General features: G+C 31.9%; 4 protein-coding genes across 14 annotated transcripts in view; 1 reads left to right on the forward strand and 3 right to left on the reverse strand.

The window, feature by feature from the left end:
* LOC126769404 (uncharacterized) overlaps nt 1-20,902 on the reverse strand; it is a 368,776-nt gene that overhangs the window by 313,183 nt on the left and 34,691 nt on the right. The window contains exon 9 of one of the 7 annotated variants that reach the window (XR_007669361.1): nt 4,035-4,079. The exons of the other annotated variants lie outside the window; for them this stretch is intronic. The gene's annotated coding sequence lies outside the window, so the exon portion shown is untranslated. Of the gene's footprint in view, nt 1-4,034; nt 4,080-20,902 lie in introns of those variants that run through there. 7 annotated transcript variants of the gene reach the window in all.
* LOC126769612 (uncharacterized) overlaps nt 1-20,902 on the forward strand; it is a 553,155-nt gene that overhangs the window by 167,765 nt on the left and 364,488 nt on the right. The window lies entirely within an intron of this gene.
* Nucleotides 1-20,902, reverse strand: part of LOC126769644 (uncharacterized) — a 180,403-nt gene that overhangs the window by 29,710 nt on the left and 129,791 nt on the right. The window lies entirely within an intron of this gene.
* Nucleotides 1,041-17,421, reverse strand: LOC126769401 (uncharacterized). 3 transcript variants are annotated; one of them, XM_050488162.1, is made up of 10 exons: nt 17,231-17,421; nt 15,192-15,280; nt 8,041-8,258; nt 7,115-7,325; nt 6,007-6,369; nt 5,002-5,187; nt 4,283-4,404; nt 3,501-3,662; nt 2,791-2,961; nt 1,041-2,179 (listed from the first exon to the last, which is right to left on the reverse strand). In XM_050488162.1, the coding sequence occupies exons 3-10, from the start codon at nt 8,248-8,250 to the stop codon at nt 1,889-1,891; spliced, it is 1,716 nt and encodes a 571-aa protein (XP_050344119.1). In that variant the 5' UTR covers nt 8,251-8,258; nt 15,192-15,280; nt 17,231-17,421; the 3' UTR covers nt 1,041-1,888. The 3 variants fall into 3 exon arrangements, with proteins under 3 accessions (XP_050344119.1, XP_050344118.1, XP_050344117.1); XM_050488161.1 differs by having other exon boundaries at nt 15,185-15,280; XM_050488160.1 differs by lacking the exon at nt 15,192-15,280 and having other exon boundaries at nt 1,043-2,179; nt 17,231-17,420.

Consider the following 20,902-nt stretch of genomic DNA (forward strand, 5'->3'; position numbering starts at 1 on the left):
GCGTTATATACTATAAATTCTTTATCACACACACACTTGAACTATATTTAAACAATATCTTGACGTAATTAAAAATTGTAATTGTTTTATACTTAAACGATTCTTTTGTATCAGTATACTAGTCAGTACTAGTTTATGATGCTACAATGACGATTTGCGAATATATATTTTCATTACGAGTTTAGATTAAATGATGTAAATATTAGAATTTAAATTTCTCGATAGGAAACTCTATCCAAAAAATTTACAATTTTATGTTTTTTATCGAACATTGTATTTGATAAAAATAATGTAATTATGCATACGATATTTTATTGTTACTCGTTCTTTGTTGAACTGAATTTACATATGCAAAACAAAATAAAAGGTTAGTAATTTTGCATTATACTTACTCTCTATAAAAAACTCATAATTTTTTTATATATAGAATTCAGAGCCATACTACAGAAAATGTACAATTTACTTTCTGTGACGTTTTTTAATACAGACATTAAAAGTTAACTATTGTATTATTTAAATTTCTGTGAGGAAAACAATATTATCGTTTCACATACAAGCGTATTACGCTTAAAGTCTGTCTTGTGTTATCGCATTCAGGCCGTATTCAAACATTACATGTAATTAATTTAAGGCAAGTCGCAACCTAAACATTAAGTGAATATTGCAGTAAAAACTTATACGTCAAAAATTGTTTCCTTACCAATTATGTTTCAAGCGTTCATTTTGTTATTTAGAAATCTGCTTAAGCTATTGAAAATATTACAGCCCCAGAGAAAACAATGTTTATACTTTTACACGTATTATATGATTGAATAAAAAAAAAGGATTCAAATGCAAGTTCTCCAATTTTTTAAGTTGTAATGGACAAACGGATAACTATTATAGATTTTTAGAAACTAATGATAGCGTTAAACGTAATTTCGGGTTTAGCTACTACAATTATTATAATGTAAATCTACGTTCGCTAGAATCTTAGACCTCTGAATAAAGATTAAATCAAACACTTTTTGCTTTTATTCGATAACACCACCACGACCCACCGACATTTTTATTAATTAATTTAATATAATGTATAAAACAAACACAATAGAGTTTTTATCTCCTTCATAAACTATAACATGAAATATTTATATAAAAATAATTGATTTTAAAAAAGTATAAAAATATCTATATATTTACAATCACAATTTTTTTTTTTTATTAATATCAGATGACTTTTAACAACAATAACGAAGCATGGAAACGTTGATATCAATGACGTTTTCAATTATAATATTATAATCAATAAAAACAAAAACATATTATAATTTTATTATTATATAGAAATCATATATCATAAATGTTTACCTCAAATTTTCAATAATGATTATTTATTGTCGCTTACCAAACACTTTTTTATATAAATAATTATATTTCATATAACTGAAATTTTGCTATTTTACAATATCAGGCGTAGCACTGGTTCGTTCTTATAAATATAAATATTGTGTATATTAATAATAATAATAATGACAATGTGTATATAAAATAATAATAATGTGTATATTAGTGACTGTTTAGATCAACGCTGACTTCTTTCTTTCTGTCATTATTGATTTGACATACGAAAGAAGGAGACACATCATTGTTTAACAAATATTCGTTATGATTTTAATAGAATAACGTCTAGCAAATTATAAAAATAAAAAAGCGATTAAAATGTAACGTTCTCGATACCAGTTTAGCAAATTAATTTGCATTATTATTTAAGTGCAATAGTGGAAACATTTTAAACGAAAATACTATTTACATATAGATTACATCAATCAACTGAAACTAATGATACCATACAAGTTACTTATCTATACAACTGTCACATAAAATTAACCTTAAAAAATAAACAACAATGCTAACAATATTTGGATTTCAAATCCTTTCTTAAAATTTTTCCGGCCGCACTTCTCGGTATACTTTCTAAAACCGATATATCATCTATCCTCTTGTATGACGCAACTCTGTCTGCGACAAAATTACATAAATCTTTGGCACTAGCGCTAAAGCCAGGTCTTAAAGCGACAAACGCTTTAGGAGTTTCTCCTTTTGTAGCATGTGGTACACCAATTACAGCTGCATCGCTTACTGCCGGATGGTCACGTAAAACTGCTTCCAACTCAGCTGGAGGTACTTGAAAGCCTTTCACCTGTGGAAAATATAATGAATGACGATGAAAAGATAATAAATTACGATTATAAACTTTAGGTTTAACAAACTGTAAATGTCCCACAGCTGGGTAAAGGACTGCTCTCCTCTCGAGGGGAACTTTATGCCAGGAATAGTGTCAAGACATTAGCAGCTAGCCTAAAACACATCTATAGAAGTGTTTTGCATATGCGTCGCTTGTCGATAAATACCATTTGTTCCTAAAGAAGCAGTTTCACCTTATATAATATGTAATTCTACCTATAATGTTATAAATGCGAAAGTCATGTTGTTTATTTTTGTCTGATAAGGATAGTCATGAAATTTTGCATATACTCATGTCATTTGTATCATTATTTTATTTATCTGTATCATTTTGATCGATAAGATAGTTTTTCTTAACTTTTCATTCGCAATAAATATAATTATTATTTTTTTTTAATATTTTTATACCGTTGCTTTGCAGCGTTACTTAATTAACAGCATTTGTAGCTAGAACAAAACAAAAACCTACGATTGTGACGTGCGTACGTTTCATTATCCTATGGGTTCTTTTTTATGTATAAAGCTTTTTATTCTTATTACTATAATGCAATCAACAATACATCCTACCTTAATCAATTCTTTTAGTCGATCGCAAATCTTGATTATCCCTTGATCATCAATGGTTGCTAGATCACCAGTTCTGAACCAACCATCACTTGTAAACACACTGGCGTTAGCTTCAGGATTGTTTCTATAACCTCTCATCACTTGAGGTCCTCTTACAAGAAGCTCACCTGTCTAAAGAAGAAATTTCATTTATTTTCTTGTTGTTGTTAGTTTAAAAATAATATTATAATATAATATGTAAAAAATTAATTGTTAAGAATGTATGAAAATTCATATTTTGTTATCTTTTGTCCTTTTTTGTCCGTACTTTCGACTTTATTTTTCTTTCCAAAAAACCGCACTTTACATCAAATACCATTTTTCTCTTTCACTCATACCATTTTTTTAAAAGAATATAATTATTTTATAATGCTTCTACATTCTAGTACTAAGCTTCTTCTTGCGTTTTCTTCAGATTCTTGATTTTTTCTATCAAATTAGATCAATGAATAGATTTCTTCCATCACACACAAGACGGAAAAAATAATTTAAAGAGAAATTTAGTTAAATACAAAGGAGACATGGAATTTGACAAAATCTAATTATAAACCAGATTATTATATATATATATATATATATTACTTTATTATATTACAATCATTAACTCAAATAATTATACATACGCTATTTTATGAATATAGTATGAGCAATAAAGTAGTTTTAAGACGAACCTGATTTGGTCCTAAGGCTTTCAAATCATTATCAACAATTTTTACATCGGTGTTCGGAATTGGATGACCAACGACATTGTAATCGTATAGAGTTTTTTGTGACATCGCTATAACCGGTGACGTCTCCGTGAGCCCGTAGCCTTGACCGAAACGAATTTTGCGCTAAAAATATAAAACAATTGTTCTATTTTATGATATTTGAAAACTTCAACAAAAACCGGCTTCCATGCGCTTCCGTATTTGCCCATCACAATAATTATTAATTTAGAAATTATTATTATTATTTAATTTTGTATATTATTACTTGGTAAACTTATAATTATTGCTAATTTTACTCTTGATAGTCTTAACTTGATGATGATGAGATGATAATCTTAACCGATGATCGTGGGTTCAAACCCGGGCAAGCACCACTGAATTTGCATGTGCTTAATTTGTGTTTATAATTCATCTCGTGCTTGACGGTGAAGGAAAACATGGTGAGGAAACCTGCATGTGTCAAATTTCACTGCAATTCTGCCATATGTGTATTCCACCAACCCGCATTGGAGCAGCGTGGTGGAATAAGCTCCAAACCTTCTCCTCAAAAAAGGAGAGGAGGCCTTAACTCAGCAGTGGGACATGCACAGGCTGTTACTATTACACAACTAACAAAGTTTTATAAGTTATTTTTAATGGAATTTTAACCAATTTTTTACTTCTACATACATTTTATATGTAGGGTGGACTACACAGTGCGTCGCGTTAAGAAATCAGATAGGTAATAACGTCGACTTACTAACCTGAATTTTACTGAGAAATCGCTCTGCATCAGTGGAAGCTATTGGTGCGGCTCCATTTATAACATGCTCCAAATATTGGTAAATCTTAGCCGAAGCCATGGGATGTTCAGTCATTAATAACACTGTTGAAATTAGCAATATTCTTACTAATGTTATAAGAGGGAATGGTTGTCGCAATAAATGTCTCTTGCCGTCATTTCGTCGATTATTTATTAAAGAATTCGTTAGTTTTATTTTTATTTCACAGTAAATTATTTTTCCATCGGTCCATGTTGATAAATCCAGTACAATTGATGGTCAATTTTCATGAGGAAGAATGCTGACAACTATGATATATTATAATTATATATTATGTAAATATACAAGGTAAGTACGAGCTGAACTTATATATATATAAATAACTACCTAACCTAACCTACCCAAATGCTATAAAAGACTTTATAGCCGATTCTGAAAAAGATATATAAACAACTTTGACCTTGAATTCATGTGGAAAAATGGCGTTTTAAATGTCGGCGAAGTTCAACTCGGAACTTTGTAAGTAAAATTTAAGTGGAAAGTGATGTTATAAATAAATATATAATCAAGAACGGTTTTAGTGCGTAATATAGCTGAGCTATTCGCATGGAATAATTATGTGTATCTAAGGTTTGTTTATCTTAACCAGTGCCATTCAAATATGGAGTAGAGACCTCAACCTTGAAGATCTAAAAACTTACCTAAGGGTGGCGCAAGAAACAGGACATTAACTTTATATTTCTCAAGTGCTTGCAGATAAAGTTCCGGCTGGAACTTATCTAGGGTCACCAATTTGACGCCTTGCGCCATCTCATTAAACCCAACTACCACTGCTCCATATATGTGGAAGAACGGTAATATAGCCATAGCTACATCTTGGTGAGTTGCTGGAAATAATCCATTATTAACATAATTTAACAACACTCACGGCGAATGACGTTTTTTTTTTTTTTTATAGAATAGGAAGGTGGGCGAGCATATGGGCCACCTGATGGTAAGTGGTCACCAAACGCCCTTAGACATTGGCAATAACTAATCACCTTTAACTTGCAGATAATTCGATCACTCAGTTTGGTTAGGTGTATACATTTTACACCTAACCAAATCAATAAAATACTAGGCAAAGACTATGAATTTTCATGAGCTAAATTTGTGTTTTCATCGAACATCGAGCACGTGATGATAATTCACGAACGAAAACATCGTGAAGAAAATACTTAAATAAACATCGTGAAGAAAGAAAATAACCCACGTGTATCCACCAACCCGTATGAGAACAGCGGTTTTTTTTTTTATGAAATAGGAAGGCGAACGCGCAGATCGCCTACCTGATGATAAATGTTTACCATCGTTCATAGACATTGGCGCTGTAAGTCATATCGACCATTCTTTATACCGTCAAAGCGCCATTAACCTTGGGAACTAAGTTTTAATGTCCCTTGTACCTATGTACTGGCTCACTCATCCTTCAAACCGGAACACTACAATACTAAGTATTGCTGTTTGGCGGTTGAATAAATGATGAGTGGATGGCACCTAAGCAGACGAACCTGCATAAAGCCTTACCATCAAAAGTGTCATAGAATATACTCCAAACCTTCTCATCAAAAAAAAGTGGAGGCCTTAGCCCAGCAACAAGGCGTTCCTCATCTTTCTCTACTTTAATACAAGAGAAAAAGGGATTAAAGTAGTAAACTGTACTTTACCTGTTGTCTCTTCATTACACTTTATTGATGGTTCTATGATTTGTTGACAGTTCGCTATTAAATTTCTATGCGTCAATTCAACGCCTTTCGGTAGTCCTGTGGTGCCGCTCGAATACGGTAAAAAGCATAAGTCATTAACAGTTCTTCTTACTTCTTTCAAACACGACTTGTCCACGTGAATGTCCTCGCTCAGTTCATTGAATGCGACTGTCCCTTCAGGGATCGGATCTCCATTTGTTTTTATAACAATTATAGGAATGTTAAGTTTCGCAATCTTTAACGCTTCTCTGATGACGTTCACTTTGTCAGGTAAAGTAACTATCAATTTCGATTCGGACATTAGTAACTGGCGTTGAACTTCATCTGAAATTTTTTTAAAAACAGCTTATCATATCATATAATATATTATATATTCCTAAACTAAACTTGCACAGAAGTGTGAGCGCAAACACAGGCGGATTCTTAAGTCATCGTCATAATCAAGATAGCGAATAAAATTGCCCCCGACCCGGGATTCGAACTACATGACCGGTTCTTCATCCTTATAAGCCATATCGGCACTACGGCAATGTAAGGAAATACTATTGGACGGATTATATTAAAATACGCACGAGATGACGCAGTTATTATATTCTCTTTGCACGATATTTTTTTGAAGTAGAAACAAAAAATAATTATCCGTTTGACTAAAAACAATAAAAAAATCGTATATCTAATTTTAATGTTTTTTATAAACTCTATAAAGTTTACACTAGATTCGAGGAAAATGATTTTGTTATTTATACGGGTTTTTTAATTTGTTTTAGGGAATTCGTCAAGCAATCTGGCCAGACGATACGTCATCTGTGCTTTAGAATTACAGGTAGTCAGTACTGGCCTTAGAGTATACGTAAACTTAGCTCTTTAATGTATATTCTCTGTACAAAATATTAGCCAATTCTTATACCTTTAATACACCGCCCAACCACGGAGTCTAAAATTTTATATCCCTTGTGCCTTTAATTACGTTGTCGTCCCCATCATTCCATGGGAACACAGCAATTCGATGTTTGAAGGTAGATTAACTGATGGTAGTTAATGGTGCCTACCCAGTAGAGAAAATACTTACGCGCTGTATAAATGGGATTGATGGTAGTAACTACACCACCCGCTGCCATCACACCCAACATAATTAATGGGAAATCGGGAACATTTGGTAACATCACCGTGATAACGTCACCATCTCGTATTTTAAACTTCTTTCGAAGGTTTGCTGCGAATGAGTTCGATAAATTAAAGGCTTGCTCGTATGTGTATCCTCGGCCGGTACGTGCACAAACCTGAAAATTTTTTAAAAAATTTCAAGAAATTTTTTTTTTAAATAAAAAAATTAAATATAGTACATTATATAAGGTTAAAGATTAATAATAATTTTAATGTTAAAATAAATGGTAATACAGAAATAATATAATTACATCAAATTATTTGTTATAAACTATTCATATTTAACAGAATAATAATACAATTAATTTTAAACGTTTTCTATAAATGAAAAATACTGCTTTGCCATTTTATATATAATAATAATTTTAGAACTTGTTTTTTATTATAATACAAAAAAAATTGATATGGTTTTTTACCGTATCAATTTTTATTGTATTTAAATTCTTGTTTAAATCTCAATTAAAACAAAAAAGAAGATACGAATAAAGTTTACCATTAGTAAATAATAATAAAATATAATTTTAATTAATATTCAAGGTTCAAAAATTCAAAAACCTCATTATACTTAGCTAGATAAAGTCAATGTTTACCTACTTTCTTTTATTTGTTATTATTATTATTATTAATTTAAATTAAAACAAGGTAATTAATTGTGTGAGGTATGTTTTATTAGTATTTGAATATATGCAAAATATGATTTATAATATATACTTCAATTTTGTTTATATAGATAGGTATGTAGTATAATTTATTATTTTTTGTAATATAAAAATTAAAAATACATTGTCGGCAACTAGCGACGAAATCAAATGCAAGGGATTATAAACTCACCGTCACTGTCCTTTCAGGCCATTTTTCCAAATTTAGCCAAATATAATCGTACAATGTACAATTTGGTACATCTATATTGGCATACGGTGATTTGATTATTCCTTCCTGGGTCCATAGACTGTTTTTTCTTACACTAAAACTGGCGAATTTTGAACCTTTCTGCAATAAACTTAAAGTTCTATTTGCAGATTTTAATAACTTCGAAGCCATTGTTTTCTCTAATAAGAAAAATATGTAATTAATAACTAGTCTTTTATTATAAAACTGATATAATAATATATTATGTTCTTATTATTTTTGATAAAGATTATCTATTAGATAAGAACTACTAACGAACTAAAACAAAAATATAGATATGATATGACTGAAAATAACAATGGCGACTTTATATTACTTATCACAAAATATTTATTTTGTAAACTTTTAGGAGTTTTAATAATAATATGAATAAAAACACGTTTTCAAGTTTACAGTCCGACCTGGCCGAAAATTAAAAAAAAAACCATATAATAAAAAAAATACAAATCAAATTTTCTGTAAGCTACCGGGACAAAGGGAATTATTTAACTGCCTAAAGCAAGTAACTGTAGGTATTTATAATATATAAATAATAATTGTAGCAACGTATTAAATAACAATGTCATTTAAAAGTTACTGTTGAAGTTTCGGATTCAATTGGTTAAATATTATCAATGAAGTTATTTGGTTCGGGGCCCAAACGTCTCTAAACATTCGCCCAGGCACGTTTAAAATGAATTTAAACACGGGTTCCACATTTTACTATACATAAATCTATGAAAAAACACACCTACCAATGTAAAAAAAAATTTTTTTTTTTAATAGTTTTGACAGATTTATCACTCAACCGTTTGATTTGTATATGTATTTTTCCAAATTCACGAAAAACTACTATCGATTAATGAAGTATCGATAAAGAAACCCGGCATTATACAAACAATATTAAACTTTCACACTATAATAGATTATGGATAAATATTAAAGACAGATAGTACTTATGTAACTTTTTGAAATAAAGCCAAACGCATCAAGTATTTCTTACGCAAACTCTGGTTAAACTAGATACTTATAAAACCTTTTCACGGAGATTTACGAATTTTTTTTTTAAAAGAAAAAAGTCAAAGCCATTCACTGTTGTATTATTCATTTAAGTTTCCGAAAATAGAGTTTAATCTTTGAAATTTGGATGGTCAGCTTCGAGGCAGTCACACGCACCATTACCACTATCTCGCTGGTTAGACTTAGTTTTGATTTGTATTGTGACAGGAACCTATGCCGTACCCTTCGCGTTTGAGGGACTTCTTTTTAGCTTGAATATAGGTAAGGTACAGTTTGTTCGTCTTTATGTATCGTCTATTTTACGTTATCTGCGCATCGGTGTATTACTTCAACTACATAAAACGAACCCTAGTGCACTTGTGTTTGTGCACACACTCGTGTACTATACTTAATTGGTCCTTCCCGCCCAAAATCAAATCAAGGGAAAACCCTCATCATCACATATAATCAGAATAGAACTCAAATTCGACCTTGAAATTATAATTTCGACGCGACAAAGAAGTCTTACTTCAAAAGAGTTTTCAATCGAATTAAATAATTTACTAATATCAATTACTAGCCGGCGATATTGTCAAAGTTTAAACTTCACGATTACTGGATTAATGGCTTTACTGATACCCTAGATCTGACTGCCCTGAAGGTCAGCTCCTTTGCTACCTATCTCCGTGACGGTTGAATGCAAGATGACGTAAAATATGATTAAACACATGTATTTCACATGTTGATAATTTCCAAACACTAATCAGTTAACTATTGTATTTATATTACCTACTTAATTTTCAACGTAATCATTGATTGACGTTTATGATAGTAATCAACTTTTGGATTATCTGAAATGTTTCTGTAAAACAAATACTTTATTGTTTTTATAGTATTTATTAAAAATATATTTAATTTAAATAATTATCTTAGATACAAGATACAAAGCAAATACAATAATAATATCGTTTTGTTTGTATAAATATTCTAAAAACTGTTTTCTAAACGAAAAGGATGAAAGATTGATTACCCTTTTTTATGGGTGAAAATCGGTGCTATCATGTTACATTGAACAATTTTATTTAGACGTAGTATTATATAAATAAAAAAAAAAATACCATACCAGCGGAAAAAAAACTATACAGAAATTAATTAGTTTGTACTTTGTAATGATAAAAAATTAACATAGTGAATTTAAAATGACGACAGACCATTTCTGCGCCTGTTTTACAAACAGGAAATGCTTCAAATGACCTCACTGCCATTCGGCCTAGCATCAGCACCCCGGCTTTTCTCAGCAGTCACTTGCTGGGTCGCGGAGACTCTACGCAAGAGAGGGATGCGAGTGGTGGTGTACCTAGACGATTTTCTCTTGGTACACCAGGAACCTTCCAAGTTGGCATCACAGGCCGCGGAGGTTGTGGAGCTTTTGGAGTCCCTAGGATGGAAAATCAATTACACGAAGTCAACGTTGACTCCAGTAAGGTCCCTGGACTTTCTAGGCATAAATTGGGATACAGAGCGGAATATCATGTCTCTTCCGACCAAGAAGCAGACATCAATTTCTACTGCCTTAACAAACCTGTTAACCAAGAAAGCTTGCAATCTACGGCAACTACAATGCCTGCTAGGGCAGTTGAACTTTGCATGCTTCGTGATACCGAGGGGGAGACTTCACTGTCGGCACCTACAGATCTTTTTAAGACAATTCCCTCGCTATCTGCCAAAAACAAAGTTATTCTTTCCGCAGAGGGCGATGACGGATTTACAGTGGTGGCTCGGAGCCGTTTATCTAACAACCCCCATTCACTCGATACCCGTATCCCATTTTTTGACTACCGACGCTTCAAACATCGGTTGGGGTGCGGTCCTGGACAGGATGACAATGTCAGGTTCCTGGGTACCTCAGCAGAGACTGTGGCATTGCAACAAAAAAGAGATGTTCGCAGTACTGTCTGCAGTGAGAGGTCACTCGAAGAGTCTCAGAGACTCGCATGTTCTTTTACAAACGGACAACAAAACGATCACTGCGTACATTCGCAAGGAAGAAGGGACTCACTCGATAGGTCTCCTGTCTCTAACATTTCAACTCTTGACACTTCTAGACAAATGGAACATAGTTCTATCAGCACAGTATCTTCCAAGCAGGTACAATTCCATAGCAGACAGACTGTCAAGGAGACGTTCAGTACCGGAGTGGCACCTACTACCTCTAGCTACCTCAAAGATTTTCAGAAGATGGGGCAGACCCGACGTAGACATTTTTGCTTCAAAAAGGTCGGCTATAGTACCAGATTACGTAACTCTCGATTCACGAGACTGTTCCGCGATGTTCGCAGACGCTTTTTCAAGAGACTGGGATTATCGGATGGGATGGTTATTTCCTCCCCCAAATCTAATACCAAGGGTACTTTCTCATCTGAACAGGACGAGAGGCACCTACCTACTAGTAGCCCCGGATTGGGACCAACCCTTTTGGAATGCAGATCTTCAGGCACGAGTTCTGGACGAGCCCATGACCAATGAGCCCAACTCACACAAGGTTTTGGTGGACCTGACAACAGGGCCTCCACCTCCACAGATAGACCAGCTAGTTCTGAAGGTTTGGAAAATTGGGGGTGGGCGAACAAGTTAGCCACATGGTCCCAGGCCGAAAAAGACCTCATTAAAAGGTGTTGGCGTCAATCTACTCTTGACACATATGAACCAGCTATTAAGAGATGGTTAGCTTGGTGTAATGCTAGTAGATTAGACCCCAATTCACCCAGACCAGAAGACGTAGCTCAATTTCTTGCAGATACTTTTTTAAAGGAAGGTTTAGCATAACTATGTTGGTTCATAAATCAACAGTGGCAACATTTTTTTGGGCAAAGTAGTACTATATCTTCTGACTTTATGGTGAAACAAGTTTTGAAGGCCATCAACAATTCTAAACCGCCATCATTTAAACCACCAATTTGGGATGCTAGACAAGTGATAGAATGACTTAAAAATAACCCCAAGGCTGACTCATTATTCGATATTGCAAGAAAAACTGCAACAATTTTACTTTTAACATCAGGGCGCAGATTACATGATTTGACATTAAAGATTAAGATTATCTAAACATCACTTCATCGACAAGGGGCAAGAGATATGTTTTTGGCCTGTATTCGGAGCTAAAACTGATAATGGATCCAGACGCCAGTCTGGTTGGAGACTTCTACCTAATCAGGAAATTAATTTATGTCCAGTTCGATGGATACATCTCTTAATTCAAGCAACTGAAAGTAGACGGACAGAAGATATAGATCATCTGTTTATCACAATATGAGGTATTCCAAAACCAGCTTCTAGGACTGTGATAGGAGGATGGGTGCGTTCTGTTCTAAAGGATGCAGGAATTGATGCCTCTCCTGGTTCATGTCGATCAGCAGTAGCTTCTCTAGCTTGGCTAGAAAATAGACCTGTAGAAGAAATTTTAGAAAGAGGTAACTGGAAAGCTATTGATACCTTAAGAAAGTATTATTGCCGAGAGATTGATACACTGGAACGCGAATTTGACTATAATTTATTTGATAACTTTAAAATAATTTAATGTGATGACTTCATTGTAATTATATTGATCTCATAAATACTATATATTAAGAGAATAGGATTAGTTTGTTAATAATTACTATTTATAATTATTTTCAATTATTTAAGAGTTTATTAAGTTTTTTGTTATTTTGTTTATATTGTGCCTCGGAGGCCTATTATGTTATAATTTATGCTTCTGTTTTTTATTTTATACAGAAAATAATTAATTATTATTTTCTGTTGCATTTTATTAAACTCATTCTGGTTTAAATATCGTGTATAAAATATTTTCTTTTATATATCTCAAATTGCAGAATAATAGGTATATAAATAAAAACTTTTCTGTTTGGTCAATTTAATGTCAATTGCAGGAGAATGGCAATTAATTATTCATTTTTATAATAGAAGTTATTTTAACAGAATAAAAAATTTTAGACTAATCTTAAGTTTTTTAAATTTTTTATTCTTAGGTCTATGGTTTAAACATATTAGTAATTTAATGTTTAAAGTCTAATTCAACATTGCGTGTGTTTATTTGTCACCAGCAGATATCAAACACGTCGTCTTCATAATGCGATGCTGTGTTTTCTTTCGGCACATAATAACCGTTTTATTGTTATGTAAAACGTTTATATTATTAAATAGTATACGCGACAAGAACAAACAAGAGAGTAGAAAGCGGCGGAGAGGGGGCATGACTGCGTAACAGAGCGTGCTTTTTATAGGATACGAATCGTTCTTACATCCAAAACTTCATTACGCCAATAGATGTTTACATCAAAAATTGCCGTAAACCAATACTGTGTTAAGAATAAAAATCTATGTACGTTGGGACTGCTGCTGATGACATTTATACAAACAAATGAAACATCAGGTATCGTAATATAAATCAAAACTAATACATTGTGAACTAAATGGTAGGTACCACCCACTCATCAGATATTCTGTCGCTAAACAGCAATACTGTTGCGTTGCGATTTGAAGGTTCCAAGGTCGGTGGCGCATTGGCGATATAAGGAATGGTTTATATTTCTTACATCGCCAAGGGTATCGCCGGTGGTAACCACTTAACGTCAGGCGGTCCATTTACCCGTCCGCGGTCCGCCTTTAACCGATACCTATAATATAAAAAAAAAAGGTAAAACCCCCTTTACTAACCGTCATAATGTCGTGGTTTTCAATATTGATCAATGTTTTTAATCTGTGGAGTCAAGCGACTTGTTACACATATATAAACAATAGTGTTGAAATTAAAAGCTATCCCTGCTAAATATATACGAATACAACGATATTGTCTTTTATTTTATTTTATTATTCAAATGTAATGATTTAAAGAAAAATTAGAAAATTATAATTTATAATTATTTATTATATGTACATATAGTGTAAAAGCTAAATCTCAACATGCAATCCGCAATGCTCGTAAAAAGAATTTTAAAGTCTATCAGTTTCGCGCTATAAAGAATATCTGTCAATGTTCTTGTTGCCAGATAAATAATATAACTATAATTCGTAATATAATAATAATTTGTATCACATCTAATATAATATATTACAATCTGACCTAAGTCAGAAAAGACTAATCTTACAATATGAAATATTTTTAAATTGCTAAAAATATATCCAATTTTAGCTTCAATGATTATGTCAAAGATATGAAATGACATGAAGTTATTATTTTGTGAAATGATCAATTCAGTTATAAAAAGTAAATATAGCGAACCGTATAACCTGAGATACAACTATTATGTAACCGAAACAGAGACACTCATCCAACATCGGGTTCGTGCTTCATGTATATTTACAACAAATAATATGCAAGAACGAGATAGCAATAATGGTCACCGTTACGTAGTTGCGTATCATCATCCCGATTCAATTCCAATCCAGCTTTAACTATTCTATATCGTTACTGTAATGCCAAAACCAAATTTAATTGTTAACTTTTATGCCAATAGTCAATAATAAAATAAAATAATGAGAACGGATAAACGTCAACGATTGCGCTAAATTTCGATTGCGATAAAGTATCGCAACGAGGACCCAATGGCAATTCTAGTAACAAATATATACCTATATAAATTTTTACGAGAAAACCGAAAGTAAAGTCGGTAACGTCAACGAATAAATTAAATGATATTACTTGCAGCACAGCGCAGCTGCGCTCGCGCTTAAATATAAGTAAAGGATAAATGATTCTTTGTAAGTCTGTAATTTTAAAGTAAGAAGCATATATTCTTGTTAGAGAAAAGTATATTTAGGAGTTTTTTTTTTTAATTTAGATTAATGATTATTCTTTTAATAATCATCAGTGAACCTACTGAGAATCCCTGTAGTTCACTTAATATATTTTATAGTGACTTAAAAGGCTTCAAGAAAATTTTATTTTATACAAATCTACGATTCTGTTGCTTAAATAACCCGCGTCTATCCACGCCGAGGGATATTGTTAATATTGTAAATGATTAAGCGTACCAATATAATTTTTTTATTCTATCAAACTCGAGGGAAATAAAACTATTCTACTCACTGAAAACTTTATTTATAATTAATAATCGAAGCACCTCTTTGTAAACGACGGCTTAGTGAATGGTTAATATTTCTTACAATGTCAATATCCGGTTACCTATAACATAAACAATAATAATAATAAATTTTATTTACACCCAAAAACATTAACACAATTTTAGTTAGCAGGTTTATCTAAATCTAGGGTTTTTACATAAGCAACATAGGTGGTAGACCTCTGAAACTAATATAAATTGTAATATCAGAGTCAGTGATTCTTATATTACAATTTATATACATACATATTATTTACATGAAAAACGACTTTCCTTATGGGCTTAAAAACTGTCCATGTGATAACAGTTCTCACTAAAATCAATGCCGGCCATTTTCAACGACAGGCAATGGGACTTTTGATTGTCATGGGGAAGCACACTTTAAGAGGGAACTATAAACTTTCAAATTCGAATGATATATTCTCATGGATGGTATTCTTGGAATGCAAACTACCTCACCTCGAGCACAACCTATCCTAAAATGAACCTGTATGAATTAAGGGTCATGTTGAGGTAAAGCTTCTACTCTGTACTACTACTACTACTCCGTACCCCAGGAAACCCTCTAGAAATGGAAGCCCGCTTAAGCGGGCCAACCGTCGGGGTGTCACGGTAGGATGCGCAAGCTATCCCGTGACGCCCCATCGAAAGTGTGGGTACCGCTGATCTTTTTGTGGGTATTCAGGCACCTTCGGCACCGGCGAGTCTCACATACGCCACCTCACGTGGGGGAAACGCGTAAATGCGTTTTTCTACTAGGACTAACCGATTTGAATGAAATAAAGACTAAAACAGACAGACTAAGATAAAAAAATGATTGTTTTTAACTTTAAAAGAGACAGTTATTTTCAAATTACAGACAGACACCTCAATTTTATTTATATGTATAGATGTATAGATTAGCTTTTGTCTCCAGTTTGGTTCACGTTACAAAATTATTTTAAAAAGTTTAAGTGCACGTAAATAATATTTGGTTTGTTTATTTATTTGAAATAAATATTTTTACTTGTTTTAATGGAAATTGGAAAACAGTTCTTCTATAGATTCCACTAATTAATTAAATGCGAAAGTAATTCTGTCTATCCTTCTGTCCGTCTTTCTGTTACACTAAAACTCTGAATCGATTTTGATGAAATATTGTACGAAGCCAGCTTGAACCATCAGGAAGAAGACTCATTTTTATATCTTACACCTTTCGAACCCCCGCCCTTCAAAACGCGGGCGAAAACTAGTTATCAATAAGCCGACAGTACTTTTTATATTTAACGCATACAGTCATCGAACGATATGTCTGAAGACGCATTCCTTGATACGAACGTTCGGTTTTTAACATTTTATTAGCAAATGAATGTTTTTGTTCCATTCATATAATTAATCTTTTAAAGCTCAGCAGTTTATCAGCTAAAAATAACGTTTTTTTATTTACCTAACAGATTCGATTCATTGTTTATGTTTGTATGTTGTTTAGTATCAAAAAACAACTTGGGCTTGGCCCCGAATTCAAACCAGTTTCGTAATACACTTAAAACATTTAAATAAAAAGAAATTAAGCGCATTTTTCTGTCTTTATGTCAAAACAAGCTTACAATTAAATATCCAGTTACTTTCTCATCACACCAATCAAGTCAGCGAGACAAACATGCTAGGAATCGATACAAATTTAAACTTAAAATTAATACATTCGTTTTAAAACAACAAGAAACTTTTAGTAGTTCATAAACTCTTTGTTTTGAAGTCAGTAAAAATAAACCCGCGGTTTCTATTAGTTTACATGGCAAAGAACATGTTAATCGTTTTCGCAAAATATTGTTTGATCATAATGTTTGTCAGTGTTTATCAATGATTTATTTTTATCCTATTTTATTTTGATCATACGAAAATAAACTTTATTTTCATCACAATACTTGTTAAATTATACTGTGACAAATCACAACGTCAACTGAGCTAAGCATTTACAAATGAAACGAAAACAACAAAGTTGTTTTCCGCCATTAAAAACTTGTTATTCTTACCTTATATTTATATGGTTCGTATATTTAAACTGTGGAAAGAAAAACAAAACACAGCTTACACAGATTAATTAAACGCACTTATTAACACTGTACGAGTAGTCTTATTCGCTTCGCAAACTTCACATTACTAAAACGACAGAATGAATGTATGGACTTAGCGTCCATTTTCCATGTTTGCTTGACTCGGCTCGACGCCACCGGCTCGAATATTGATGGGCGTAATGAGGTTCGTTCGGGCAACTATTATAATGTATTATATTATAATTGTATAAATAATTAAGCAAAAGATATTTTGATAATATTGTTCAAAAACAAATCCAATTATATAACGCCAAAACAAAATTAAAATACCGTTTTTAATATCACATTGAAATGCATATAAGTTTAAATATTTAAACTTATTTTAATATTTAAATTATTTTAATATTTATTATTACATAAAATTAGATAATATCTGTACAATATTTTTATCACAATTGATCATAATATTTAATAAGTGCAAAATATATATCAGTCTAAAATAAGTATCGGTGCGGAATAATTTTATATATCAAATTAAAAAATAAAACGATTGTACAGGTCGATTGCTTGTTGCGATTTTATTGCCATCACTTGATGCGTTCTGATCATGATTCACGTCCGAAATACATAATAATACCAACACAAAATAAATAATTTTGCAATTAAAGTTCTTATTACTATTGTAATAAAGGCTATCGCTAAATTCATCGTAAATTCATTTATAACTTATCTATCGAGTCATGTAAGTACGTTGATTAACTCTCTTACAGTATTTGAAATAGAGTTCATTTCATTATGTTTTGTTTCTTTGTATTTTAATATGTAAATGCATTTTACAATTATAATAATAAAACTATTCACCTACTTCATAGCCATATTTTAAATATATCATTTAATAGTTATGAAATATAACTATAAAAAAATCGAGTGATAAATTGTACTTATAATTTTATAATAAAAGTGCAGTTTGTGAATTTCTGAATACACATCCTGGTAAGTAAATGTTCCAAAAAATATGTTAAATTCTTTAAGACATGGAAGGTACCGACTCCAAAAAGGTAGAGTAAAGATAAATGATCAACTTTGACATTGAATTGCCAAGATTTGATTGGTTGATATCTAGAATAATCTATGGTATTCATAATAGATTATTTAGTTAAAAAAATATATAAAAAGTAATGAACAATGTCCCGGGATATTACTAATCGACGTGTGGTATTTCAATGGACGACAATTTTGTAATATATTAACGGGCTCGTACGGTTCGATATCAGTTGACCAACATTGGTTTATCACTTAATTTCAATTCCCATGGACTAGGCATCTTGCACTAACAGCATCAGAATGATCATATAAGTGGATCTTAAAAAAACTTTATTTTTAATAATATTTACCAACGAAATGCACAACATAGTGCATAATCTTGCCCTTATCGCTTATAACTACATGTTATGTAATATCTATAATAATTGGTCAAGACCTGCAAATCATCGTGTAATTCACAATTCCAAGGTCGTTCGTGACCGGCAGAATTCGAAGATAATGTTGTTCGCGAATAAACCGACTCCGAATCTGGAATTCATCGTTCATTACGACAGAAATTATGTAGTGGTTTAAAAAGTCGTTAAGAGTTTTATACAGACAAGTTTCATCACAGCAAATTATAATGAGGAATATATAATATGTGTGCGCGGCTTGGAGGTAAGACCGACTCGCTTACCATGACGGCGAATTGCATGAGACTATGCCATCGTGACCCCTCTCCGCCGCCGCTCTTAGCTGCTTAGCTCTATAAGCCTTTTTTCGTCTTCATCGTGTGATTCATACTTTTTAAAATAATAATTTGATCCATAATAAGTACTTAAATTCTTAATTATAACAAATCCGCGCTAATTTCATAAATGCGATAGTAACTGTGTGTGGGGATACCCGGTAGTACAAGACTTTAAAATAAAACCACCGAGAATGTATTGCTGGTCAGATAGTGTAATTGTTTTCTGTCATTATGAAATTACAAAACTAACTAAAAATACATCTAACGCCATCTATTGACCGAAAGGTAAACTAAATAATATTAGGCATAATGTATTTCGATCTTGAACAAACTGTCTGTTACACTTTCACGGGTAACCCACCGAATGCATGACTGAATCCGTTTAGGATTGTGGATTGCTAAGCGTCGTGGTGTTGAGGATGAAACACTTATTAGTCTCATTAAAATTATTTCAACCAGTCATCGTAACAAATATTAGAATGAGGATTTTTTTCACAGACAATTCTACGTGAGCGAATCAGCTAGGTAGATATATGTACATATTTACACTTTGTTTACACTCTTGCAATTTCCTTATCAACGTAAATATTTTTATCCAGTTTAAGTATATACGTAAATTAAATGCAAATAAATTTATGAAATCGTTTATGATCACAGCTTAGGAGATATGATATGATAAACGCATAAATTTTGTATTTAATCTTGGATTTTTTCATATTTTTTGTGTAAAAAACATATTGTGTTACTTAATTTTATTATGTTAAATAAGACTCGTTACAATAATACGGTATGAAGGACGTGAGATAAATCAAAACGTGATTTGACTTGTTATATTCAATGGGAATATTAGCATATTATATTCATAGATTTAATTATATGTTAACTAGGTAATTACATGTCATTAGAATTATGATACTTAATTATGTTTCTTTTCGTTTTTTTTTAATATAATTTACATCTCAAACCAGTTCGAAAATTTTTCTAAATTAATACTCAATTGTGAAATTTAAAGAATCGTTCAGAAACCTTTATAGATCGACGTACTGCTTACACCTTTGTCGCTGAAGGATATTGCCAAAAACCATTGTCTCTTTTGATGATTGCTAAAACAGTGTACCGATGTAGATGAATTTTGGTATGAAGCTTGAACCCCAAACACAGACATGCATGAGCGTACAGAACACACAAATATTTTATGTGCTTCATTAATGTTTATAATTACCGACTAAACCTACTGTATGACAACATAGTCATATAAAATCTATAGTTGATGACACATTGGCTAAAATATTTTTATAATGAAGATTATGGGTGGACGAGAAAAAATGGGTGATATATATCTATCTTTATTTTATATTATAAAGAAAAATCATGTAAATTTTTTAAAAGTTTGTATAAAGCGCCATCTATGAGGGTGAATGTGTAATAACAAATTGATGTAATGATTCGGTGTAATTCTTGCTTGAAATTAGTAAGTTTCTCAATTAATTACTAGATGGCATAGCTGTACACAATTGCTTAACAAATAAAAGAAACGACTATAACAAAATCAACAATAGAAGGCTTAGGTTGTGGGTTCGATTTCCCTCCAACACAGACATTGTGTATAAACGTGTCTGTTTGTCCTGAGTCTGGGTGTAATTATCCATATAAGTATGTATTTACAAAACAAAAATAGTCAAATCAGTTGTCTGGTCTCCATAGTACAAACTCTGTTTAGTTTGGGATCAGATGGCCGTGTGTGAATAATGTCCCAGGATATTAATATTATTATTATTACAATATATTTTTTTTATTATTTTAATCAGTTTGTGCGTGCAATGTTTGTAATGTTGATTGATGAATGCGTGAAAATGTTTTTTTTTTATTTTTTATTA

Source organism: Nymphalis io, chromosome 7, assembly GCF_905147045.1.
Source record: "Nymphalis io chromosome 7, ilAglIoxx1.1, whole genome shotgun sequence".
Lineage (NCBI taxonomy): Eukaryota > Metazoa > Arthropoda > Insecta > Lepidoptera > Nymphalidae > Nymphalis > Nymphalis io.